The sequence below is a fragment of the Enoplosus armatus genome, chromosome 5, assembly GCF_043641665.1.
Source record: "Enoplosus armatus isolate fEnoArm2 chromosome 5, fEnoArm2.hap1, whole genome shotgun sequence".
NCBI classification, from domain to species: Eukaryota; Metazoa; Chordata; class Actinopteri; order Centrarchiformes; family Enoplosidae; genus Enoplosus; species Enoplosus armatus.
The window spans coordinates 11,766,685-11,793,841 of record NC_092184.1 but is presented as its reverse complement, the minus strand read 5'-3'; the positions used below and the strand labels follow the sequence as shown (position 1 = coordinate 11,793,841).

Sequence of the window (27,157 nt, the reverse complement as noted above, 5' to 3'; positions counted from 1 at the left end):
TATATGTAAGATAATGCAAGTTTAATGGGTGGTAATGATGCCGTGCAAAGGAAAAACACTTGATTGCTTTCTTGAGTATGGGCAGGGAAAGCGTCGCATAGGAAACCATAATGTATACACACAAACAATGTTTTATTTTTCATTGGCCTAAGAAAGAGCAGGATCAGTGATCTGATCTCAAGTGTTCTCTTTTGAGATCTTATGATGTGATAAGAGTCTCATTATTGTTCTTCAGAGTACGAGTTTTGTTAATGGATCAGTTTTTGTTATGGCCTCAGGCTGTAAACTGTAAATAGAACATTTCTGTGTTGTTTTGTACAGTGTACAAATAAAAGACACACCTATCTGAGAGAAATCCAAAGTCTTTTGTGAAGCATCAAGACACGAAAGGGACTCCTGAGTAACTCGGGTCCCCACAGAACAGCATCACAATACACCGTGAGGATACAGCCTGAAAAAGGTGCCTGTTGGATTACTGTAGACGTATCCAGTGTCAAATGCCAATTTTAATCTCTCCTTTGTTGTCTATATAAGCATTTGTCTGCAAGCCATGCCATCAGTGTTACTGAGGGCACATGTCTTCAAAACTTGAACCCAAAAGCAGTAAATGTGGTCACCCTTGGGAAATAATAACACTAACCTGGTAAAGGCCAGTGGCAGATTTAGGTCATGACCCATGACTAAAAACACAGATGTTCTTTATTAAGCAGGAGTGGATACAGTTCTTTTAAATTCTTAAAAAAAAATCAAAATTATGATGACTCATGACTCAGCCTGAACGTGAAAACTGATGATTGATTCATGATTATATGATTATATAACTTTGATTTTGAGAGTGTTGAAGTTTGAGGATGAACTTAAAAGACTTAATAAAATAATTAATATTTCTTTATTAACAATGAATGGATTATTAATATAATTATTTACATACTTGTCTGTGAAAGGGAATTATCTCCCAACACAGCAATTACCTGCAGATCTATGGAGCTTCATAGCGTTTGTCTCATTGTTTTGCTTTTTCTTATCAGCGTCGTTTTTTGGTCTCTTGATCTTAGATTATTTCCAGAAGTTCAAGAATGAAGTTTGATGCTCAAATTTGGGATTTGACGTGTGCTTGAGGCTTGTTAAGTCAAGTATAACTTAACTTGAACACAGACAATGTGTCTTTCTTTTTAATGAATGCATTTGAAACTTTCAGTAATGATGCATTCTCCCCCACAAGAATCTCTGGACAAACATTTAGAAAAGAGGGATCTTGGTGTGTATATTGTTAAACTCATCAGCACAAACAGCCACATCTGTGCAATGTGACTCTCACGGTAGTGTTTGGGTAATGGCTGAGCTTTACTTTATCAACATGCATCCCTTACACTTTGCAACAATGCCAGACCACTGTGCATAACACTCTCATGTGTCCATGAATGTGAGAAATGTGAGGAATAATAGATTTCATATACTCTCAGTGGGAACAAAGGCATCTATGGATGTTTACATTGAAACAAGAATGACGGTCAATGTCTCAGAGGACAAAACAAGTGTCATGTGTATCTCTATAGGCTTGTGACAGTAACGAGTCATTATACATCCACTGAAGGGGCCTCCAGGGAGCATTACAGTGAAAAATACAGTTCATTAACAGCCTAAGTTACATAACACAAGGACACAGTGAACAGCCAGTGTTTTCATAAAATCTTACATTTTTAATCATGTTTTTGTTGCCACTCTAAACAATGAGTTGTCAGCACTTGATTTCAGCCTTACAGCCTGTGCAGGCATGAAAGAACCGGATAATTCAAAAGTTGACAATCAAGGATAGTTGACATCTTGAGTGCCAAAATAAAAGATGATGTCCACCCTTCTCGTTACAGTTTATCTGATCTTCCTGCCTTTTCACTATCAAACCTGCTAACTACATCCACTCCAAAAGCTCAAAATTGAATGTGAAATATGCTTAATGAATGGTTTTACCCCACAATGCTTTAAAATAAATGACGATGAACACTTTGTTTTCTATTATGTGTTACATGTTATTGCTCTCAATTATATTGTCTATATTTTTTCTTTTCTATTATTCTATTCTATTCTATTCTATGTGTGTACATTTTATTTGTACACATTGTGTGTATCTATCTTATCTTTTCCTGCCTTCCATTTTTTGCGTTGCACCTTCACAGGGTCAAATTAACCGGAAAGTATTGCTGTATTGAAAGTAAAGAATTGTTTAGTTTAATCTTACGATCGATCTCTTTTCAACAGCAGCTACTGACTGTAATTTGACCGTGCTGTACGCTGAGTCACACTGTCATGGCATGCAACACCTGAGCAGTATCATCAACATGTTATGACAGCAACATAGGAGGAGCCCCTTTTTAAAAAAAGTCACATCAGGACACAACTGTTGCATGTAGTGTACTGTAAAAGGTAAACCAATCCCACGGTTCGTTATAAAACTGATCTGTGACCCACTTGTTCACTTGTTTTTTTGTTTTTTTTTAGGGAATCCACCCTAATCTCAGTATCTGTTCTCACATTAATATTTGGTGTTGCACTACAGACCGTGTGTTTTAGAGGTATTACGTTACGTTTCAGCGTCCTTGATGCTTATAAAATGACACTGAGCTTTAACCTGACGTTTACAGGTGTGGTTAAGCTTTTCCTCTCTGCTTGTACTTGCACTAACTGCAAAGAGTATACAGTACTTGAACTGTCCTTCTTCAGTGGTGGAAGAAGTGTAAAATATAGGCTGCTCCATTACAAGTAATGCATTCAAAATCTTATTTACTTAAAGTTTTAGAAGTAGTATTCATATTACAGCTGAATGACTCTCTCACTCTCAGAGTGCAGGATATGCAGTATTATGGGATTGCCTTGACTGATTCACATGTAAGCAGAATTTTAATCTTGTGTTTGGTCGAAGTGAAGCTAATTTTAACTACTTCACTGTTGGGTACCGCAAGATAATGATACATCATATATTATAAACTCACCATATATATTACATCCAAGATCTTTATCTGCAAAGTGACAATAGCTGTCAGATAAATATGGTGGAGTAAAAAGTGCAATATTTCCCTTTGAAATGTAGTAAAGCAGAAGTATCAAGTAGCAGAAAATAGAATATCTTACTCGAGTATTACTTGTTACTTTCCACCACTGTTGACTGCACTCAGTTACATATATATATATATATATATATATATATATATATACACACACACACACACACACACACATACATACATATATATATATAACATAAACTCAGTTATATGGATACATTAGTTGTACAGTATTGTTGTACTGTGGGGCTGCAACAAATGATAATTATTATCATTATCGATTCAGGAATCAGGCTCTAGACTGTACAGGTATATACAGTCTGTATGACTACATGCATTAGCCTGTAACTTATATCAATCCAGCTAAAAACAGGGACAACAAAGCTGAACAAAGGTAGAAGTAAAAATAAACATATAACTATAATTTACATACAAGTTGGTGAGAAAAAGTGTATAGATATATATAAAAAACAACAATGACCAACAACATACAATGTCTATATACAAGTCAAATGTTTCTGTAAATTATAAACAAATACAAATAGTGCAATGGAATAAATTTTGAATGGGTAATGTAATAGATTACTTTATATAGCCTACATGAAGTGGGTGGGTATACATGTATACTTGTCTATATACAGCATGCAGATTTATATTTGACAATGATGGATGAGTAGCCTGCATTGTCCTTATTAAACTTAAACAAGTGACATTTTCAGTGCAGGACTTTTTCTTGTAATGGGGTATTTTTGTGTATTATATACTTACGATAGAAGTACTTTTTCCAGTCATTGCTAGAAGCCACTTTAATGTAATGTATCATCACCATAATCTCGGTAGCAACTGCTGCAGAAATCTACCAAGAGTATTTTTAATTGGACCATTTATGGAGGCAGTGGGATTGATGGAAGGTGATTGGCCAGCATCGCTCCTCCTGCGTTCTAGAGTGTTCGGAGGGGGAATGTTGTGGAGGAGGCGCGGCCGCTCCCACACACTGACAGCGGAGATCAGGGACCGGTCACTCTGAGAGTCACTCAGGGCGAAGCCTGCCTGCTGTATTAAAAACAACCATTTTCACGATAAGCCGATAAAACGACATATTCTGAATTTAACAGAGGTGAGTATAGCTAGGTGAAAATGTATTGTAGTAACTTTTAATGCTCAAGAACTGCAAGAACGTTACATTTAGCTAATTAACGTTACGTAAATTAATCGTTCGACAACTTCATCAGTGTTGACGGCTGCTACATTTACGTTAATAATGAGGCAAACATTTAAGCTAGCTAACAATGTTTGCAGTCGGCATGCATTTGCTATTATTCAAACACAGCTGCACGTCGTAATTTACACCAACTTCTCTTATTAACTGATGCTGTGAGCTAACTTTGTGTGAAATAGCTTATATTTGGCATTTGTTAAACATGGAAGTTATATTGAGAGTGGCTAACAACAAGTATGAAATGATGCTGCGAACGACCTGTTTCCTCTCTGCGAGATCGCACTCGCGAGCCTCAGTCTGATCTGGCAGTTGGTTTGTTTGAAAAGTTGCTAATATGCGTAGAAGTGATGCACATTTGTAGAAGGGGTTATGTAACGCCTTGCAAATTGCGTGCAAGTTTCAAGGAAAGGTCCAGAAAGTTGTCAGCCTCTTAACGTTTGAGGTGACACGCCCTCTTGTACACTGGGGCTGCTGTTGACAGCTAGGCTAATGTTGGAGCACAGCATGCTGTACTCTTGTTGTTCAGTGGCTGTCAAACTTTTTCTTTCATAACCACCTTTTAGTTAAAAGAATCACCTCCCCAAACCCCAAACCAAATTCCTTTTTAACAACCATATAAACAATATGGGGGAAACTACTGTAGTAACAACAGGATGAATTGTATTAACCATATCTAGAACATGAACTTGCGTGTTTCTCTCTAGTTTGTGCAAATTGAAAATGCAAGTTAGATTTAGCACAAACCGACACACAAGGAACTTTAGAGCAAGGTATGTTTACTCATATTTCTGATTTGATTCACGTTTTGGCTTGATGAGCTGTTTTTCTTTTCTTTTCTTCCCAGTCAAAAAACAATTATTTTTATTATCAACTTATCAAATCATCATTTAGACTATATCAAGAGTTGAAATTAACTCATCACAAGTTCCCAAATTGATGCCGACTAATTGCTGACTAATTTGCATTTTGCTAACCTGAAGTCTTTTTTTTATCATCCGAGCATAGATCTTTTTTTACCCCATCATGTGCCCCCCACCCCCACCCAGTGTGAGAGCCATTTTCTAGGTTAGTACCTCCCATGTGGCTTAACATTAGGCTAGCATTACAGTATATTGATGATGCTGCTGTAGCAACAGTAAACATTGGGCCTGTTCCAATGAGTTACTGCATACTGAGTCGTCATGATGACTTGGTTGCAGAGTGAAACTAGGAACAAATCTTTATTTCATTAGCTCATTTTCCAGATTTGATATGGTTTTACTCAGATAACTAGTAAACCCAGCTCTAGTTCCACCTCTGAATCGCTGCCCATTTCTCCGATTGTTCAAATTCAAACAATATTTAATTGAATATTATATAATAAAACTGCAATGTCCCAGAGTTGGCATATTCAAACGCTTAACTGATAATCAGAGTAGTAGATGAATAGTTTTTTGTTGATAAACTTATCAATTAAACATGTAACAATTCAGGTCTATGATAAAATAATAAGGAAATTCATCAAAATGGCAATTCAGTCTGATTAACAGGCTACAGTAAGCCGGCTCCCTGTTGTTGCCACAATAAAGACAGCCGTTTCCAAGCTGTCAAAAGTGAAGAGGCTTGAAAACAGGTGCTGTGGACATTCACTTCACTGAGACAAGTTTGTTTCCACTTACATTTGAGCAGCTCAGACTCTGATAATAGCCTCATTGCCCCATCCTACAACTGTGTATCGTGGTAGCCACCCGCAGTGCTTAGAGAGGACTTCCACTACTCATCTGTCATATACCCAGATTTTCAGTTTAGTGCCAAAATAAGATTAACAGCTGATCATTTTCATATTCTCAGGAATCATGTCTAAGGGACCAGCAGTCGGCATTGACCTGGGCACTACCTACTCCTGCGTGGGAGTGTTTCAGCACGGCAAAGTTGAGATCATTGCCAATGACCAGGGAAACAGGACAACACCCAGTTATGTTGCCTTCACCGACACAGAGAGGCTGATTGGCGATGCAGCCAAGAATCAGGTGGCCTTGAACCCCAACAACACAGTATTCGGTATGAAGCATTTTTCCAGGCAAATCAAGTATGATTCGTTAACTTTGATGTTTCTGCTTATTTATTGCATCTTTTATCGCCCTGCAGATGCAAAGCGTCTCATTGGACGTCGGTTTGATGACAGCGTTGTGCAGTCAGACATGAAACACTGGCCATTTACCGTCATTAATGATGCTTCACGCCCCAAAGTAAAAGTGGAGTACAAGGGTGAGACCAAGACCTTCTACCCAGAGGAGATCTCCTCCATGGTGCTAATTAAAATGAAGGAGATTGCAGAGGCGTACCTTGGGAAGGTACAAATAATATCATAAAAACTGTACATTTAATCTTGAGAATGACATTAATGACCCATTAAAGGCTGTAACTTTCAACTGTTTCCTTGCAGACTGTAACAAATGCTGTAGTGACTGTGCCTGCCTACTTCAATGACTCTCAGCGCCAGGCAACCAAAGACGCAGGGACCATTTCTGGGCTTAATGTCCTTCGTATCATCAACGAACCAACTGCTGCAGCTATTGCTTATGGCCTAGACAAAAAGGTAAAATAAGTCTTACACTACAAGATACAGTTTTTAGTTTTAAGGTTTCTATTGTACTCAGTAGTCGTGAGCAGTCTCACTTACCTTTTTAAGGGTCTTGAAAGTTTGTTACAGTTTTATGTTTATTTTGGGTCTCTAAAGTAATGTAGACTTTTAATGTGAGGAAAAAAGTCCAAATGTGCCTGCTGTAAGTGAATTAAATAATTTCATATTACAGGTTGGATCTGAAAGAAACGTTCTCATCTTTGACCTGGGTGGTGGCACATTTGACGTCTCCATCTTGACTATTGAAGATGGCATCTTTGAGGTCAAGTCCACAGCAGGCGACACACACTTGGGTGGAGAAGACTTTGACAACCGCATGGTCAACCACTTCATCTCCGAGTTCAAACGCAAGTACAAGAAAGACATCAGCGACAATAAGAGGGCGGTGCGTCGTCTGCGCACGGCGTGTGAGAGGGCTAAGCGCACTTTGTCATCCAGCACTCAGGCCAGCATTGAAATCGATTCTCTATACGAGGGGATCGACTTCTACACCTCAATCACCAGGGCCCGATTTGAGGAGCTGAACGCAGACTTGTTCCGGGGAACCCTGGAGCCTGTGGAAAAGGCTCTACGGGATGCCAAGATGGACAAGGCCCAAGTCCACGACATTGTCTTGGTGGGAGGCTCCACTCGTATTCCAAAGATCCAGAAGCTGCTGCAGGACTTTTTCAATGGGAAGGAGCTCAATAAGAGCATTAACCCTGATGAAGCAGTGGCCTATGGTGCAGGTATAGCCTCTTTATGTTCACAAATGTAGCACTGCACTGATAAAAAATCCTGACACGGAGATTGAACTCAAAATCCACCCATTTGTTCTGCAGCTGTGCAGGCAGCCATCCTGTCAGGCGACAAATCGGAGAATGTGCAGGACCTGCTGCTGCTGGATGTGACCCCCTTGTCTCTGGGCATCGAGACTGCTGGAGGAGTCATGACTGTTCTCATCAAGAGGAACACCACTATCCCAACAAAGCAGACCCAGACTTTTACCACCTACTCAGACAACCAGCCTGGTGTGCTCATTCAGGTATGCACAGCATCTTTTTCCCCCCTGTATTTACCTAAAAGGAACATTTAATTATTTCCGAGAATGTCTTAAATTTAAAATAAATCTTTATTGATGGGTTGACCTAACATTATATCTGCAGGTGTTTGAGGGTGAAAGGGCCATGACCAAAGACAACAACCTTTTGGGGAAATTTGAGCTGACTGGAATCCCCCCCGCACCCCGAGGGGTTCCTCAGATTGAGGTGACCTTTGATATTGACGCCAACGGCATCATGAATGTGTCTGCGGCCGACAAGAGCACCGGGAAGGAGAACAAGATCACGATCACCAACGACAAAGGTAACCTGAAGAAGCACTTTAGCGCTGTATCTTAATTGTGAAATTTGACGCATGATCCACAGCCTTGTGTTCATTTGAAATAAAATCCATCCAGGTCGCCTGAGCAAGGAGGACATTGAGCGTATGGTCCAGGAAGCAGACAAGTACAAGGCTGAGGATGATGTGCAGAGAGAGAAGGTGGCTGCAAAGAATGGTTTAGAGTCTTACGCCTTCAATATGAAGTCCACTGTGGAGGACGAGAAGCTGAAGGGCAAGATCAGCGACGATGACAAACAGAAGATTGTGGACAAGTGTAACGAGGTCATCAGTTGGCTGGATAGAAACCAGGTATGAATCAGAGGGATTGTCCAGTTTTGTGGCAGCATCGGTGTTAGAATTAGAAGGCCAGCTTCAGATTGACACTTTAATCTCCTGAATTTCTCTCTTTTCTCAGTCTGCAGAAAAAGATGAGTTTGAGCATCAGCAGAAGGAGTTGGAGAAGGTGTGTAACCCCATAATGACCAAACTGTACCAGAGTGCAGGGGGGATGCCGGGGGAAATGCCAGGCGGCTTCCCCGGAGCTGGCGGTGCTCCTGGAGGAGGAGCGTCCTCCGGCCCCACCATCGAGGAGGTCGACTAAACTGGAGGTTAACTTGTATGAGCTTGTTCTCTTTCCTATTTGACGTTGGTGTGAAGGGTGATCACAGTCGTAATAACACAGAGTTATCTCAATTGTTCTACTCTAGAACCGTTAACCGCGCCTCTTTTGGGATTGTTTTGATCATTTTTGTATATCAGGCTTAAGGCAATACTGGGGGTTTTTCTGGGAGGCGGCTATGTTGCATTCAGTTAAACCAGTTAATGTTTGCGTTACCACGGTGTGTGTTTTTCTTTCTGAGCTGGTCATGTGGTCGATGTTGCTCAACACTTAACATGACACTAAATAAAAGATTCTTTTGAATTTCGACTTGTCGTTCATTTTTTCATTGCTTTAATTAAAACAGTTACCATGACATCTTATTCTAATATTGTTTTTTAGGTATTACAGTATATATATTAAATATAACATGTGCTATACTACACACATCATTTTTTTCAGAAATGCTCCAGAAATGTTAAGTGGATTTGTATGATGTTGAGTTCAGAATGATTAGTGTAGTTGTCTGAAAACTGTACTACTACAAACTTTAATACTTAGATCTGTCATCAACATGTTTCTATCTAACAGGAGATTTTTGTCACTATAATTTTGTTGTGGTTTTAAAATGACAAATGAATTTGCTGATCCCAAGTACCAGGAGCTTTATTAATGTAGAGGGACAACACAGACAACAAATGCATTCTTTTGTTCTCATTTATTTTGCTTATTCATGCATGTTTAGGTTAACAGGAAGTGGTTGGGTATTGGTTCCTCTTGGCCATATATTATGCTTGATGTGTTTGTGTGTGTTGAAGTCTTTGGCAGGTCAGCGTGAGTTAGAGTTTCTTGGGCATTCATGCATCCGGTAGGCACACATGTAGAAGATACCTGGAAGAGAATAATCAGGTTATTTAGAAAAGAATATGAACATGAGATCGAATTTCTTTGGTTAGTGTTGTAGGATGCTGACCTGAGAAGAATGTGAGCACCACTGCCACCCAGCCCATTATATAGGACCAGGAGAATCGCCAGCTGCCATAGCGTTTACCGTAGTAGTTCACTGTCACTCCTGTGTAGACAGCCATGGCCAGCAACACAAAGAAGCCTGCACGAGAGATAAAAGCAGGTTTAACTGACGGAGGGCCTCACTACATCAGAGAGGCTTGCGTGTAGCTGCGGCCGAGGGGCTTACAGGAGATGAAGAAGAGGATGCCGGCTGCAAATGTCTTGTCAAACCCGTCGAAGGAGGAGTAGTGGATGAAGGCCATGACGCCGATGACAATGCCGATGAAACAAGCCAGCAGGGAAAGGATCATGAAGGCACGGGTGGCATCCCAGTAAGCTGTGGGTGAGAGGAGACGAGGAGAGTCTGAGACCTGAGAGACCAGACTTACAAGTACTACTTACTTGTCAAGTACTAAAGGAAGAATTCAGGATCTTTTTTCTACACCAAACTCATATAGTGTTGGTATGTTTCATTTTCACAGTTATTCATGCTTTTCTGCAGCTCTAGCCTGCCGTCTAGTGTTTGTCTGAAAATGAAACCCTTTTTTACCTTAAGCATGTGCTGCATGAAAGAACAAACTATTCCTTAAAAGTCACAAAAATAACCTTCATACGTCTGTGTAGAAATCTCTTAACACAGCACCAATGCAAAAAACGGAAACATCTGGGTTTTTTTTTTTTTTTTTTAAAGATTTCTTGATAACATTCACATGACGGTGACATAATTTCCAACGTCTTTGCACTTGAATCTCAGCCATATTTTACCAAACAGCGCCCCCCCCCCCCCCAAAGGGAAGTAACCCCAGTGTTGCTCAGGGTAAGTGCCGAGGTCACGGACTGATTGTTAGCAAACTAATAAATATAAATGAGGATCTGCCTGCCTGCCTGTCTGCACATGCAGTGGAAGACACCCTCTTACCGATGCTGTCTGTGTGTGTCATGCATTTCCCGGGCACACAGTACCGCCACAGGCCCTGGTGCATGTAATTGCTGGAGTGACGGTACTGCATCCAGTAGTCAGTTGCCGTGGAGACAATGAGGAGTATGTTCCCGACTCCGGCACAGAACAACCCACCTCCCATGAAGCTGTACATCCTGCCAAAAAGCACTGACTGACACACGGAGAGAAAACAGAGCAGGTCAGGGCCTCGCCAAATTTGGCCCCTGCTATACCAATTATAGCAGGTACTTCCTGTCACAGCATGGGGCAGCACTGGATATGAATAAAACAATTTCTAAATGCATTCAGCAGGATGCCACAAATGTTAAGCTGGAGCTAGACAGATCTGATTATAGAAACATTACTCGTTAGGCAGTAACACAGAGAGGAAACTCAGCCAGCTCAGTCTGACAGGTCATTAACCTCTAACACTCGCAGACTGAGAGGTGGCTCCATCAAACACATGTTGTGCATTTCCCAAACCCAAAGAAATGTATTTTAAATTCTAATTAAGACCACCAGATTTCCAAAGACACTTAACATGTGCGGCTGAACTATGGGGGATGGGGGTGTATAAAATGATGCAAAACACATCTAGAATATTCGTTTCAATTTGATTCAATGGTTCATCCATAAAAAAAATGGCATCTTGGGTTTAAAAAGTGGTGTTTTCCCCCATTTTAAAGCTACTTAAATGTAACAGGTTGACTACCAAATATAGCAATGAAGAAACATAACTTTTTTATCTTTTTTAAATACAAAATATTACACAGGTATGCATACACTATTTCACACATCTTGTTTTGATATTAGTGACCTACCTTTACCTTTTTTCCCTCAGAAAAAGCCAGAGATTCCAATATTTCGGGTTGTCAAAGCACAGAGGAGCCCAATATTGCCCAGGGTGGCAGGAAAGTTTTGTTTGTGTGTAGGAAACCAAGCGAACAAACGGGCTGATGGAACAATGGAGCGTGCTGAGCCACAACCAATCACAGGGGATGAGTTTTGTGTTTTAGGGAATCTGCTGAAAATACAAAACTGTTAAAGCGCTGCGCACATCTCGGTAATACTGATGACACGGGACTTTTCATTCAAAACGCTGCACAACCGCACACAGTAACCTCACGGCCTGCAACAGGCTTACCCACAGCCAGGGCTGGAAAAGTTCATTTAACAGAGATTATTTTAAGTGGTGAAAAATGTATAAAACGAAGCCATTTGTCGATTTGAATTATGTTTCAGTTGATGTGTTTTGGGTAAATCCTTTTAAAGGATTATTATGCTGATGGAAAAGCAACATTATTTCCGGTGAATATCAGGTAATTCCTGCCTTTAAATATAATTCTCTGGTCCGCCTTGTATACAAATTACAATTCAAGATGTGCAATGTGCTCTTTTACATAAAATCAATCCAACATTTTTTTTTCAGGCATGTGGCAGAAATGATGAAGGCACTCTAGCAACTGCACTCACTGCAGTGTGCTTTAAATGCCCTCCCATCCCTCATCATCACAGAGGAAAGACAAACTGAAGGGTTAGTCATTAGTCTTACATTTAGTCTCGTATTTTCAAGTTCCCACCATTTAAATTGCCACACAGCCGGTGGAATTTATTTAACCACAGATGAAAAATCGCTCAGACATTTATGAAATGAAACACATGTAACAGTGAACTTGAACACAAGCGACAGCATAAATTCATAGGACAAGATGCATACAGTTAACTTGGCAGAACAGAGTACGATGAGCTGGTAGGTGGGTGGCTAATTGTTGTGGGTTTGGACAGTTTGGGTGAAGAAGCTGCAATAAAAATGATGTATCTTTGTTGTTGTTATCTTGTAGAGAGAGTAGGAGTTGAAAGAGAGAGTTATGACTGAGAACTTAGTATTTCATTTGCTCTCTTGATGGTGTAACTGTTGCAGCATACTGTACATGAAGAGATGCTGCTCTTGAAAGAGTCAGCGAGGAATAGTAGAGGAGTTTTGTTTGTTTGTTGTCTGATTTACATTTAAGAGCAGAGTTACTCCTAAGAAGTCTGGTGTATTTGCTTTTTCAAGCTGTTGGTTTTACTTTAAAACCATCATCAGCTCATAAATAGCAGGTGTGTCCGCTGGTTCCTCGGTTGCATTAATAAGAATCAACTTCAGAGTCCAAATATGTTGAAACATACAAGGAATACATACAGTGTACTCAACATACTTAAACACAGTGCAGAGGACACATTTACAGGACAATACAGACAATCAAGCATACAGACAGGAATGTTGGACAAACTTTCTACAGTTTACAGTTACGATGAAATGTATGTACAGAGTATAGTGTATGTACACAGTCTGCTAAGACAATTAAAGGATATTATGTACAATTAGGCTGATTATGTCACAGGCCTAAACTGTAAGATGGACCATCAGCACGATGCTCTCAACATCATGTAAACAACCTCAGTTCCTTGGAAGCTTCCTCTCTTGGTGATTTGCACTAACTCAAAGGTGCTAAGTGCAGCACCTTTGAGTCGTAGAGGATTTACTGATGACCAACAACGTCCAGTTACACTGCATGTCTCAGATATGACCACTAGATGGGGCCTTATATTTACTCTTGCAGCAAAGATCTTCTCTCATATGATAAGGTTTGAGGAATCACAGCAATAATTCTCCTTTAAATGACGATTGTTCTCTTACCCCAAATAGGTTCTCTTTTATCATTGTCATAATATTATACTGTCATGCCTTATTCATGGGCTTCAGCTAATGACATTTTGTGATCCTGGGATTGTCCATGTTTAGTCTTGGTTTCTTTAATTCAGTATTGGTCAGGTTTGTATTCATAATCTATTCTCCAGTAGTTTTACCTTCACCTTACAGAGTTTACGATCTTAATCATTAGCATGATTGTTGTCCATCATATTATGTGGATTTTAAAGTCACTCTCTGTTCAAAAGTATGCATGGGTTCTTGTCACTTTTTGACACTAGAAGGCTGTTGTGAGATTCAAGAAGAAGAGGGAAAGTTTCTCTTCAGTTTAAGACGTGTACATACGGACTGATTTTGCTCGTACATCACAAGTTGTGGAAACTTGAGTGCACAAACACTGAGAATGGGCGTCTTAGTGAAGTAGGAGACATCCTGTGTCCACAAGTGAAACTTTATTGAAAAATATTTGCATGTTCTTAATTTCTGGCTTTTTTAATGAAGGAGAAGTAATAAATGTCATTTTAAGGGTTAGGGTTAGGGTCTTAAAACGTGTCTGGAGGGGATCTTTGACATAATGTTTGAGAAAACAAGTTTCTATAGCAGACGAAAATAAATCTTGATCTTGATCCATTTGTGGACACACGTGAAGCGGCCTCAGTAGCAGACTGAGGTTGGTCAAGCTGAGCCGTATGTGCGGGGGGGAGTGTTTAAACCACAGAGACCCTAATCCATGCAACAGGCCTAAAAGCATAAAATTGTAGAACCCCTCTAAATTGCATAACTCCTTCAAATTGCATCGGATTACCATTATCCTCCGAGCCTGGTGGGACCCACTGGGTATTTGCCAAAGGCAGTGGAGTCCAACTCACTTTCCACATCATCCGACTGCCTCCCTGCCAAAATACTGTAGTGAACCAAACAGATCTGCACACGAGGCGCATGCAGCAGATGAAGGTGCAGACATGAAGAAAGCCTTTTTATATCCCATCGCTGACACATCTCAGCAGTCGTACAGTGAGATGAAGGTTACTTTCTCTCATTAAGCCGCATTCACGCACATGCCTTCTCTCACAATACTGCAATCTGAATGAAGAAGGCATCAAATCACACACACAGCATCTTGTATCAGAGAAGTGACTGGAACATGAGATAAAGAACTCAGAGTTCATTCAGACCTCGGTGGCATTTGGCTCTGATGGAAAAAAATAAATAGATCTAATTTGTGTTCTTTTTGTCCCTCTTTCTCTCTGTCTGTTCTCGATGTCCTGGAAAGGCATCTGAATCCAACACACATACTGTCCATCTAGTTTCCTGTCACAAAGACAGATCTTTTGTTCACTTCACTGCTCAAATGGACAACATTTATACTGCAAGATATCTAAAAAAGTATGTGTCAGTATTTCCCAGTACAAATTCTGAGACACGATTCAATAACATTATTTCTATCAACATATCAAGAGTCATGCTAGCAGCTCTGTGAGGCTGCACTTAGCATGGTGCTTTGGCATAGCTGTGCGTTGTGCTAAATGCTAACGTCAGCATGCTAACATGAGCACAATGCTAACATGCGGATGTTTAGCGGGTATATTTACCGTGTTCACCATGTTAGTTTTGTGTGTTTGCATGCTTATTAGCTCTAAACACAAAGGCTATTGGGATTTTTTAAAATAAGATAATCCTTTATTAATCCCTCAGCAGGGAAAGTATTTGGTCATTGCATAATTTGTGTAGTCATTTGCGCGCTCATTTTTGGCCTCATTTATCACCTTCATTCCATTAGTCTGGTCCTGTGTGTACCCCTCACACTCTCATATGGATCACTTGAATTGAACACACTTTTATTTTTGATCATAAGAGATGTGGATATACTTCGGGTTACGATGCGTTATCTTTGAGATCCCTTGAACGTATTTTACAGGATAACAGACTGTTTCGCTGTAGAATTGTTGATGATACTGCTGATGTCATCCAGTTCATAAAAACTCAGCCTTGGGGATCTTCATAGATGTCTTCTTCAACATTAAACCTTTACAAGGTGTTTGCTGCAAGAAGGGAGAAGGCAAAATATATAATGTGATATTAAACTGAGAGCTATTTTTTTCTACTTTTTTTCTCCATGACAACTCCACGGCTCCATAGGTCATACACCAATTGGACAAAATTAAATGACCTGATGATGGCACTAGATAAGATCACCAAAGTTATTACAGTTCAGGGGGACATGAACGTCTGGACCAAATTTCATAAATAGTTTTTGAGATATTTCAGTCTGAACCAAAGTAAACCAACCGGCATTGCCATCAATTGAGGCTAGCATGGCTAAAAATACTTTAGCTAACCTTCTGTGATAGTCAGTGTAATTCATACCTGGACAGAAGCATTTTTTGTAATAAATTTTTTATTGGTCAGTTTAAAAATCTTGACAGAACTAACACACTGGTGATCTACAGGGATACCACAGTACACAGTCACACAGAGATGAGAGATAAAAACAGTAACACACACAAACACTACACACATGCACTGACACACACACTCACACACACACACACACACACACTCACACACACACACGATGGTTTATTAACACATTTTCTGCTTCATGTCTTCTCCAGTCTTTCGTCAAACACACACATCATCATGGTTTCATGGTCAGGAGTAAACAGAAGATACATTCATTAATCTGCTGTACAATATTGTAATAGTTACACTTACTTCCCACTGCCTAAAAATACTGTATCTTTTACACCCCAGATCCTTTATCAGTAATATATCTGATCACATCTTTAAAAAATTGCAAATATGTCTATATACATGGAGAAAGGGTGAAGCAAATCACACAAAACAAATCATTAAGATAAAATAAAAAATAGTTTGTGAAAAGGCAGATGGCTAGCCTTGACTCTTTCCCTTTAGTCTTCAGATACCACAAGTCGATGGTTCACAAAGACAGGAAATAAAGGAGAATGTCAGGTCATGTAATTGGCGTCTGTCTACATGAGGTTCTGGAAGAAAACAAACACAACACAGAGAGGAATGGGGCGGTGCAGAGGATGGAGAGAGAGTACCGTTTATATACAGGTTATATACAGAAACATTTGTTAAACAGTATAGAGCCTGACTGAATTGTTGTAGGCCGATAGTGATATCAATATTTTAGGGATATTTTTTTTTCACATGAACAAATAATATGAGGAAACATTTTTATGTGGGTACCTTTAATTTTGTTATTTGTTTCTTAAATTGTGACCAAGATATGTTCTGATGGGGACATTTATCGTTGAAAAAATGAACTTGTCAATGTTCTCTGCAGTCATCTGTCAGTTTTTATGCACATTTTCAATTTGAGCATAAAAAAAAACGAAAATTCCCAAAAATATATATATCTCAAAAAAGCTATTTTGGTGATGAAAACAAAATATGACAAAGTGCAATGTAAACTCAGAGAATAAACCATGATAAGCATGTGAGTTAAACATCCACTGAAGCTTCCGCTCCACTGGGGAGATGAAAAATGGTGGCAGACAAAAACATCAGATCTCACGTGGAGCGATGAGGAGACAGTAACTCCTAATGTTTGCATGACGGTAGTGGACGAAAACGTGCAATCATTTACATTTTCTGTTGCCGATTTTTTGGAAATTCAGTTCAAATTTGTGCTACATTTGGATGGAAACTTGACCTATGTCATGGTTCTGCTCTGCAATTTCTTGTTACTTATCGGCTGACATATACAGTATGCTGATATACATCGGTGAACAGCAAAAACTGTCTGATAATATTTGCGGTGCCAAATATAGGTCAGACTCTAATGCAGTATTCATGTAATTCTGCTGTATTGTGCAGCTGACATTCTAAATCTATTTTCTAAATGAAAGAAAATGTTTTAAAAATACATTAAATTAAATAAAGTAAATTAATTAAATTATGCTTTTGTTTGACAAGCCCATTAAAAAAATACACCAGGTAAAATGACAAATATTATCTCAAAAACAGATGCCAAACCATCATTTAAAAGAGCTTTTAAAGTGATGCTGAACATACTGAGCATATGGATCAATAGAGATGAAATGTAGTTTGTGAAGTTATTATTAATATTTTGATCTTTTTCTCAGTTGTGAAAACTTAACGTCACCGGCCTCTTTGAAATCAAGCTTGTTACAGTTTCCACCGTCTGTCATTGAGCAAACTACAAAGGTTTCATAGCCACCTTTCAAGCCAACAGGAAGTGAGCTTCATGCTCAAAAGACTTTTGGGAGGAGTGCAGTATCACTTGAATTATTTATTTCATCTTTATCTATTAAAACATACATGTTCTTTTTCGTGTGCATACTGTACATTTGCACACAAGAAAACTTGGGGAGAGTTTTTAACAGCACCCCAAATAATCTTGCAGTTCCTTATTTTGTATCAGGAGATTTGTTGTTAGATAATTACTCTGCACCCAAACTTCTGCCATCCACTGTCTCAGGAAGCCGACAAGCAGCTCAAAATGCCCTCAGTTACTGTTGAACTAACTGTGACCCACATTATGCAGACACAATGTCTGTTCAGCAATTCCTACTGTAAGTCTAGAAATACCTCATCTCTCCTCCGACCAGCGGTGGAGGGTCGTGAAAAGACTCCTCCGCCCAGGGACCCGCAGCCTGACATCTGGACGTTGGGCAGGAAGCTGGACTGTCCATATGGGATTACATTTTCATCTGCAGATGACAAACAAATCACTCAAAGTTACAGCTGTATCTATATAGGTTAAACCCTAAGTGATGGAGCAGACTGAAAATAGACCCCCCGCTACTAAAAGCAGGGCTACTACTACGGGATAATAAGTGTACATTCACTGGTGGCAGTTGGTTCTTTCTAAGCTCAGAGGGATTTGTATGAAGTATAACAATAATAACACACGTCTATTTGGGTTCCAGCTGTTGAGGCAAAAGGCATGCACTGTTGGGACAGAAATTGTTCTTTTATCATCCATTGACAGAATGATGCTACAGAGGTGAGTATCACGTATTGTACTTACCCTGTGATGACCACTTTGTAGGTCCTCTCCTCTGGGGTGAGAAATGTTCTCCCTTCTTCTGAATAGTAGGTGAGTTGCTCCCCTCTTTTCTTTCACTGTCTGTTCGGCTGCGGCTCAAAACATCAGCCAAGAGCTGCAGGGAGTCATCTGTTGCGGGAGGGGCGGGTGGAGGGGGAAGTTCTGCATATAATTGATCAATGGAGATTAATAATCTACAGACAGAAATACGGCTTTAAAGCAAAAGTTCGACATTTTAGAAAATTCGTTTATTTGCTTTCTTGCCGAGAGTCAGATGAGAAGCTTGATACCACTTTCATGCCTGTGCGTAAAATATGAAGCTAAAGCTAGCGGTCTGTTAGCTTAGCTTAGCTTAAAGACCGGAAACAGAGAAACAGCTAGCCTGGGTCTGTCCAAAAGTAACAAAATCTGCCAATCAGCACTTGTTAGCTTGTTTGTTTTGTCCATACAAAAGATGCAGTGTAAAAGTGACTGCTGGACGTTTTACGGGGGGTTATGCGCCCAGCTATTTCTTGACCAGTTGCCAGGCAACAAGTAGAGACTCCAGACAGGATGTTACTGGTCCAGGCCAAGAAAGAGCCCGTAAAGCTCTCTGCAAAATAGCAAAAAGGCGTATTTCCCAAAATGTCAAACTTTAATAGTCTTTGACATCAGCTACACCACCACTTTTAGAAATTATTAGACCGGAAATAATGCAAGCTGAATTCTTTCTCATTGAAGAGGTCTACAGCCATGTTAGCGGCTCTGTGAGGTTGTACTCAGCACTCTAAAATGCTCACAATGACAATGCTACCATGCTGATGTTTAGTACATCTTAGTGTTGCTAACATTTGCTAATCGGCACAAAAAGACAGTACAGCTGAGGCTGATGAGAATGTCATTAGTTTTGCAGGTATCTGGTCATAAAACAAAGTAAAATTTTGATCTGATGATGGCGTTAGATAAAAAGTCAAGAGATTACCGAAGTTATTACAATTAAGCCTGTGGGGGACATGAATATGTGTACAACATTTCATGGCAATGCATCCATTAGTTTTTGAGTTATTTCAGTGACGGACTACCAGACCAACATTGCCATCCATAGAGCCACGCAGCTATTGTGGTTTAAAAAAAGTCAAACGTTTTTTCCCCCAAACTAAAACAGACGTTAGATGTGTTACAAACAGTGTGTCATACCTGCTTGGCTGTGTAGCTCTCGCCTGGGTTGTCCATCCTTGGGAGTTTTCTTCTTACTCCTGGATCTGTGTGCCTGGGCTGCGGGGCTCGACTCGGCAGCAGGAGCCGGAGATTGTCCTGACAAGAAAGCACACTGATGTCATCCTCAGGAAACTTGAGAGGAAACTAAAGAACACTGAGCTGCACTTTGACTAAATGCGACATGATTTTCATGTGCAAATACTTTCTGTTAGGTAACACCATAAACTAAATTATATATGACACTGTGTGGTTGTGCACTGCCTCATGGGAAGTCACTTCCAAAGTTGTGAGGCATTAAACTGAATTGGAACTGACCTTTGCCGAGGCTTTCTCCCTTGAAATCTTCTGCCCATTGGCGGGTGTGGTACACCTCACCAGCATCCCTGGCCTTGGTGTTGGTAAACAGATCTGGGTTGGACTGGGAGACCTGGGAGCCCAACTGGTGACGGGCCAAGAGGTCAAAGTGCTGCAGCCGTGGACTGCCGCTGGGCTTGTGTGTGTCCCGCTGGGGGGAAGACATCAGTGTTGCTGTGCAGGATGGCTCGTCTGGTTTGGAGGGCATGCTGGAGAGTTCCTCCCTGGAAGTGTCCATCAGGTAGGTTCTGGCAGGCAGCGGAGGACACCAGTCGTCATCTTCCTCCTCGGAGCTAGAGGACGGACAATGAGTAACGGCAGCATGAGTATGAGTGTCTCAGAGGGAAACACTAAACACGTGAAACCTACTTACATATAATTAATGTGAGTAAAACAACACTAAGTGTCTACAGACATGCTAGCAGCTCTGTCAGGCTACAGTACTGCTTTGAGCTAAATGCTAACATGAATGTCTTACATGTTCAACATCTTAGTTTAGCACGTTAATTAGCACTTAACACAGAAGTACAGCTGAATGATAATATCATTACTTTTTCAGCTATTTGGACAAATAAAAAATTTGACCTGATGACGGCGTTAAATTACAAGTTAAGGGATCACGAAAAGGTATAACAAATGGCAATCCATCCAAAAGCTGTTGAGACATTTCTCTAAAAATCCCACAAATGTCAACCTTTCACTCAAGTGAAAGGGATTCATCCTCTGGGGGCCATGAATGTCTGTACCAAATTCCATGCCAATGCATCTGGATGGACAAGCAAACACTGCCATCTATAGAGACATACCGCTAACATGGCTGAAAATATTACATGTAAGAAAAAATATGTAGAGATAAGAAGAGACAGAATTCTTGAAAAAATTATCTAATTCATATGAAAAAGGGAATCAAGATAGAGTTAGAGAGAAGAAGAACCACCTCCGTGATTTCTGTTGTCACTTCAGTGCCGTCAGGGCTAATTTAATGATGGACGTGCCATTGAAAATGGAAAGTACTAATCCAGACTGTCAGATGGTGGCTAATGTCATTACAAAAGACACGGCACAGTCAGAACGGCCCTCCCCGTTATGTCCGCAATCTAATCTGTCAGAACTAGTTAGATGAGACGCCCTCCCTCTGTAACCCCAAAGCACAATCTACTCACTGCCTGCAGACACTAACTGTTGTTAATTTGAAAACTCCCCAGACTCCAAACTTCACCGAAGTTTTGTTTGACAGCCTTGGAAGAGTTACAGGGCAGGTTTGATAGCCATCTGCCTTAACTCTGTCTGTCATGTAGGCGAAGTCAGAGGTCTGGATGCTAATAATAAACTGAATGAGTGAATATTCGACAGTGCAAAAAGCAATTGTGTTTTTGAAGGAGGAAAAAAGGGGCCTTGATGTACAGCTTAAAAAGTATTTCAGATTGTCGTGATAAGTCTCACCTGTGTTGCTCCTCTTCTTTGCCCGTCTTTGTACGGCCTCTGTCTTTGTTGGCAGGAAGAGGCAGCGACAAAACGTCCACCCAGGTGAGAGGAGTTGACTTGGACGAGGACCCAATGGACCTCTGCTTTACCAGTTTGTCTATAAAGACAAAAGCACAACATGTCATATAGTGTACAATGTGTAATCACTGTGGACCCTTTAAACGATAAATATGCCCAATGAAATACCCGCCTTCTTTCTCTGCCTGAAGGATGTTTCTTTTTGTTGACTAGCTTTTTCAGAGTCAAGAGCATCTTCCCTAGATTTCTGCATGTGAAACTGATTGAGTACTTAGCATCTGCATTTATTTACATTCTTAATTAATGTATGTTTCTTTTCACATCTTAAGGCAAGGCAAGTTTATTACAGCACCTTTCAACAAAAAGGCAATTCAAAGTGCTCATAAAGCAAAACATATTGTCTGTTTTCATCAAATAATGCCAAGCAAATATTCTCAATAGCATGTAAAAAATTATATAATTAAATAAGCCCGTACAATGTGATATTTTTCCTGTTGCCATATTGTATGTACTATACTGTTTGGTCTCTCTAGAGTGGAGGCATTGTACTATGAGTGCTAATGCTGGTTTCAAAGAGGAGAAAGCAGAAGAAAGCTGAGCAACGTCTCTCATAATTGAACAAATCTGTTTCCATTGGCCTTAATCAAATCTTCATTATCAATATGTCAACATTATCACCTGAATTATTTAGATGTTTCTGCAATTTTCTGGCATTTCCCGTTTTATATTGTGTAAAGAAAATCCTTTTGCATTTTTCAATTCTGGTGTCTGGTGCTTACTGTGGTTGTATTAATAATTTGAAACTGCTGTATATATTCATGAGAATCAATTCTTTGAGAGGCAATATTTGAATTCACAACACGGCCATAATAATGTTTGACAGGCAGAAAAACTGTGTATCAACAGGCATCAAATGCAGTCTCAGTCAACCGTAAAACCACTGTTTGAAATCGTTGTACAAGGCATACTAAACTGCAGGTAACCACGGTAACAGTACTCAAGTTCACGCCACATTACACGGTAACTCCCGGATAAAACTAACTTGGCTTGAACTGACTATAAACTTAAAATATGGATAAAAAAGTTGACACAGCTCCATGTTTTCCCTTGTAAAGTTGCCATTATAAAAGAAATGCAATTACACAGACAAGCTGCATCAGAGCAGGTGAGATGTAATCACATTTCGTCCCTGTTTTATGAAATTAAAAATGGATTATAGAGGCAGAAAAAACTCTCACCGTTGCTTTTCTTGGTGTACTGGAGCTTGGCATATTCAGACCCAGACTGACCAGATTGGATGGTCCACTGGTCCAGGTCCTGCTCCAGACCCACAAGGCCACTGTTTGACAGTATTGGGTTGCTGCTGTACGGGTCTGGACCCTGGTTGTAGGACGCACTGGAGTAGGTGTCGTAGTACGCCAGCAGGTCGTCCTCGGCAGCTGTGTTGATGGTGCTGTAGATGGGACTGTCGTTGGATGCCGTGCTGTGTTTCTCTGACTGATTCGGGTAGTTGATGATACCAACTGCTGAACAGACAATTATCTATTCAGTATTTTGAATGAGTTATTTCACTTAACATTCAAAGTCAGTGAGAGCTCTTACTGTTATAATATCTGTCTGAGTCCAGTTTGCCGGAGCAGCAGTTGACAGACTCTTTGCTGTTATGAGCAAGGTTCGGAGTGGGCCAGGAGTCGGCCAACCAGGGGTAGTTGCCCATATTTGATCCTAACAAGCCAGGCCTGGAAAGATAGGTGAGATAATTTTTTTTTTTTACACAAAATACACAGTGGAAAATATTATCTGAATCAAATCATAATCTTGATTTTACCCTCCATTGATGATTCCAGATCCTTCACTGTGAGCAAAACCAACTGGAAGAAGAAGAGGCTCTTAGTTATAAATCTTGTTTTACAGCAGAAAGGATAAAGTTTCTGACTGTTTCCAAAAGATTTACCGGAGGGTGAATACATTTTGAACTCAATTACGCTCCTTTCCAAATAAACAGTTTGCCCCTCACGGGGTTTAAGAGTGCAGATTTTAATTCATATTTCATAGATACACTGACCTACATGTACTAAGATAAAAATATAAAATGCAGATGTCATTTGATGAATCGATGAAGCTGTGTCTTGCTTCTACTGCTGTATCTACAGTATATAGTATATAGAATCCATACTAAAATGCGAAACAATACAATCTTTAGTCATTAGTATGGCAGTGATAGTCACTGTGAGGTACTTATGGGGAAATCAAACAGCATCTTATCTTTGGGATGTCCATTGAGTATTTATGAACACGAACAAATATCTCTCAAGTCAGAAAACAACTGATGTGTTTATGTGCTTATGTGCCAAAGGGCATATTCTAAAATAAACTGCATGTTGTGATTACTGTTTACATATGCTTCAGTGTGTCTTCAGTGTTTTCCTTTATTACTGCCTTGAAAAACTTGCCCAGTGGGGATAAATACATTTTAATTAACTGAATGTGCAGTGAAAGTACATGCGTCGCTTTGTGAAATATAAAGTAAAATTGAAAACATTCATCACTGCTGGAGATATCGCTGGCAGCCTATTGAGAACTTTGTCACTGTCACGTGTTGAAAACCGAATCTGACGGTTTGCTGTACAACAACTGAAGCCTTTTATTCTCTGTAATTTCTCCTTTTCATGAACAATAGATATATAACGAATAAGATGTGACAGAGTGCATCTGAAGGTGTCTGAAAATCATTCGTTTCTGCTTTCTATAGTTCATTATTTAAGGATCAATCTCCCTGACATCAAAAATATCCAAAAATGATATATTCCAGTTAATACTCTGAACACCCAACACCAGTCATGATGCTAAAAAAAAAGATTGACTAGTCAAAGCTTTTCCCTCTTACCTGCTGGTGTGTATGCGAAGGATGTGGTATAGTGTCCCAGCTGCTTCCTCCTGCGGTGTCGACAGTACAGCCAACCACTGAAGCCCATCAGCACCAACCACGCAGCCACGCCCAGTCCTGCGATGAAGGCCGGCTGGCGGACGACGCTTGTGATCTGCTCTGATATGCTGAGGTTGCCGCCTTTCTTCACAGGCGTCAAAGTCTTGTCCAGTGGGAGAGCTGAAAGAAAGGTTGTTAAGTTAAAGAAAAAGTGACCTGTTAGCATCTTAATTGTGACTTTTTATGCCATCCTGTATCATTACGTAACAACAATCTAGTGACAGTTTAAAGGAATAGTTTGACATTTTGAGAAATATGCTTATCAATACCACTCTTACATGGGTTAGTTCAATATGAACCGACAGATGGTTAGCTTAGCTTAGCATAAAGCCTGGAAACAGCTAGCCTGATTCTGTCCAAAGGTAAGAAAAGCTCTAAAGCTCACTAATTAACACATTATATTCTGGTTTTTTTTTATCTGTACAAACACTGAAGTGTAAAAATGACAATGTAGACATGCTGTTAGGCGGATTTTTTTTACCTTTATGCTAAGCCAAGCTAATCGCTAACAGGCTGTGGCTTCATGTTTCGTGTAGAGACATGAGAGCGGTATCTATATTTTCATTTAACTCTCTGCAAGAAAGTGAATAAGCGTATTTCCCAAAAAGTAAAAAAAAAGAGTATAAAGTGGAGAGGAAACACCTCCTCTAACACTTGTCTGGATAACTGGCTCAGTAGCTGACAAGATGTTTTTACTTTACGTCACCAAATAACACCAAACGTGTTATTCATTATCACGACTCAATAAATGCTGACCTATAAAATGCAGTTTTAAACTTTTCTGCTTCACTGTGTTTTCACACTCAAACATCAGTGTTGATGAGGCCACACACAGCCTTCACCTGTGGTATACTGAGCCCACTGAGAGTGCATCTTGCCATATTTCTCAATGTGTAGTAGCTGTAACAGTCTGAGTGACTCACTGAGAAGCAGGCTGACAGGTGGGCTTTGAGCGCCCACACCCAGGCTGGTGACAGCAGCCACCGAGACAGTGTAGCGGACATCAGGCAGCAGGCCTGTCAGCAGGATGGACAGAACCGCTCCGTCTACTGTTCGGTTTATCTGGTTCTCCTGCTCCATGCTGCTTCCCAGACCCACACACCACACCTGATCGACATCAGACATGGGGGGTTGATGATTAAATCTTAAAACATGCAAACAATGTAGACATTAATTTACCATGCACACGCTGTGACAAGATGTGGCCTGTTCATCTGTCTGATAATAAGACGGACTGATAAAAGCCTGGGTGCTTTTCATTTTTTGGCACTGAAGCTTTATCTGGTGGAGAATGACGGCAAAGATACAGCAGAGATGAAAGAGAAAGAGGTGTCAGAGCAATGACAGTTAAAAGCCAGATTTAAAATCCTGATGTTGCAAATATATGAGCCTTTAGGCATTCAGTTTATGTTGGACGTGTTACTCTCCCATGACAACATGCAAGTTGGATTTATGTTCTTTATAATCCTGCAGTGGAGGAAATATTCAAATTTATTTAGGTAATTTGCAACACCACAGTGTTTAAATACTCTATAGTAAGTAAGAGTCCTGCTTTCAAATTTTTTCTCACATCAAAGCGATCCAATGTTACCATTTTTTTAAAGTTTTTTTTTACTGTTAATTATTTGTAAGATGTCAGAAATAGTGACAAATGTTTATAAGAAGTTCAGAGAGCTCAAAGTCATATTTTCAAAAGCTATAAATAATCAGAAATTTTCATTTTCTTTACTTGATAAATAAAAGACTCATTTAGTGCTGAAATGATTTATCAATGAATCAAGTAAATGGACAGAGAGTTGATAAACTACACATTTTATCTTATTTTTAAAGGTATTTTGGCTACTGTGGCCAAGTGACCATTATGGAAAAATAATGCTAAAATGCTAAAATTGTATTGTTCGGTATTATATTGTAGATGTTGCACAAGTCATGAAGTCAGCATCATCGGTCAACTCAAAAGTTAAGTAGTCTCGATTTGAACTTACAAAATGAACTAGTTAAAGTTTCAAAATAAATTACTCATGCAGAATGTTGAGGTCGAGGTGTCGCTAATATCAACAGCTCTGTATACTGATGGGTAATTTAATGATTTACAAATTATTATATTTTAAAATATTTAAATATTTATTTAAAATATAAAATAAAATATTTTTTGAAAATGAGCATACTGTTTATTTTGAATCTAAAATCTTTATCCGCAACTTGTAAATATTGTTGTAAATAAATGTGGTAGAGTAAAAAGTACAGTACACACATTTTAGTTACCTTTTTACCTCTTGTATAATCTGCATAATGTACAATCAATCAACTTTTTATTCATTCAAGTTTTTGTGATGAAAACACTCCAAGAGTTGTGATGTATCCTGTAATACCCTACCACCGATCCAACAATTAATTTTTAACATTTAAGCCATGGGAGGCTTGTACAAAACAGATTTCAGCAAATTGAATGTCTAAGGGGATTAAGTGTGATCCTTGCCTTCGGCTGATGAGCCTGCACATACCAAAGGAATTTCATGATCAGACTTGTGTGGTCTTCTCATAACTTTCTACATGCAGACGCAGATGGGAAGAA

The 27,157-nt window shown here is 39.7% G+C and overlaps 3 protein-coding genes across 3 annotated transcripts in view; 1 reads left to right on the top strand and 2 right to left on the bottom strand.

Annotated features, from left to right (window-relative positions):
- Positions 1-4,060: 4,060 nt before the first annotated feature.
- Positions 4,061-9,191, top strand: hspa8b (heat shock protein family A (Hsp70) member 8b). The gene is made up of 9 exons (XM_070906590.1): positions 4,061-4,176; positions 6,109-6,318; positions 6,406-6,611; positions 6,704-6,856; positions 7,074-7,629; positions 7,723-7,925; positions 8,047-8,245; positions 8,340-8,572; positions 8,679-9,191. The coding sequence occupies exons 2-9, from the start codon at positions 6,114-6,116 to the stop codon at positions 8,862-8,864; spliced, it is 1,941 nt and encodes a 646-aa protein (XP_070762691.1). The 5' UTR covers positions 4,061-4,176; positions 6,109-6,113; the 3' UTR covers positions 8,865-9,191.
- Positions 9,192-9,690: 499 nt separating this feature from the next.
- LOC139285653 (lens fiber membrane intrinsic protein-like) lies at positions 9,691-10,963 on the bottom strand. Its single transcript, XM_070906256.1, has 4 exons — positions 10,789-10,963; positions 10,057-10,206; positions 9,835-9,969; positions 9,691-9,752 (listed from the first exon to the last, which is right to left on the bottom strand). Exons 1-4 carry the CDS (start codon positions 10,961-10,963, stop codon positions 9,691-9,693), a joined length of 522 nt encoding a protein of 173 aa, XP_070762357.1.
- A 3,345-nt stretch (positions 10,964-14,308) lies between these two features.
- The window catches only part of LOC139285434 (roundabout homolog 2), a 50,790-nt gene continuing 37,941 nt past the window's right edge, over positions 14,309-27,157 (bottom strand). The window contains exons 17-27 of the mRNA XM_070905999.1: positions 25,506-25,689; positions 24,484-24,702; positions 23,425-23,467; positions 23,199-23,335; positions 22,835-23,122; positions 21,537-21,675; positions 20,055-20,386; positions 19,719-19,835; positions 18,525-18,704; positions 18,083-18,204; positions 14,309-14,425 (exon numbers count right to left, since the gene is read on the bottom strand). Of these exons, the coding sequence (XP_070762100.1) occupies positions 14,309-14,425; positions 18,083-18,204; positions 18,525-18,704; positions 19,719-19,835; positions 20,055-20,386; positions 21,537-21,675; positions 22,835-23,122; positions 23,199-23,335; positions 23,425-23,467; positions 24,484-24,702; positions 25,506-25,689 (1,878 nt within the window). The remainder of the gene's footprint in view (positions 14,426-18,082; positions 18,205-18,524; positions 18,705-19,718; positions 19,836-20,054; positions 20,387-21,536; positions 21,676-22,834; positions 23,123-23,198; positions 23,336-23,424; positions 23,468-24,483; positions 24,703-25,505; positions 25,690-27,157) is intronic.

What these genes read in the sequence shown, in the direction of transcription:
- hspa8b (XM_070906590.1), top strand. Translation starts at nt 6,114, where the DNA reads ATGTCTAAGGGACCAGCAGTCGGCATTGACCTGGGCACTACCTACTCC. An exon ending in CAGAGGCGTACCTTGGGAAG is followed by an intron (nt 6,612 to 6,703) that starts GTACAAATAATA and finishes GTTTCCTTGCAG; the next exon opens with ACTGTAACAAATGCTGTAGT. An exon ending in CTTATGGCCTAGACAAAAAG is followed by an intron (nt 6,857 to 7,073) that starts GTAAAATAAGTC and finishes TTCATATTACAG; the next exon opens with GTTGGATCTGAAAGAAACGT.
- LOC139285653 (XM_070906256.1), bottom strand. Translation starts at nt 10,963, where the DNA reads ATGTACAGCTTCATGGGAGGTGGGTTGTTCTGTGCCGGAGTCGGGAAC. An exon ending in GACACACACAGACAGCATCG is followed by an intron (nt 10,207 to 10,788) that starts GTAAGAGGGTGT and finishes TCTCACCCACAG; the next exon opens with CTTACTGGGATGCCACCCGT. An exon ending in GGTGCTCACATTCTTCTCAG is followed by an intron (nt 9,753 to 9,834) that starts GTCAGCATCCTA and finishes ATTCTCTTCCAG; the next exon opens with GTATCTTCTACATGTGTGCC.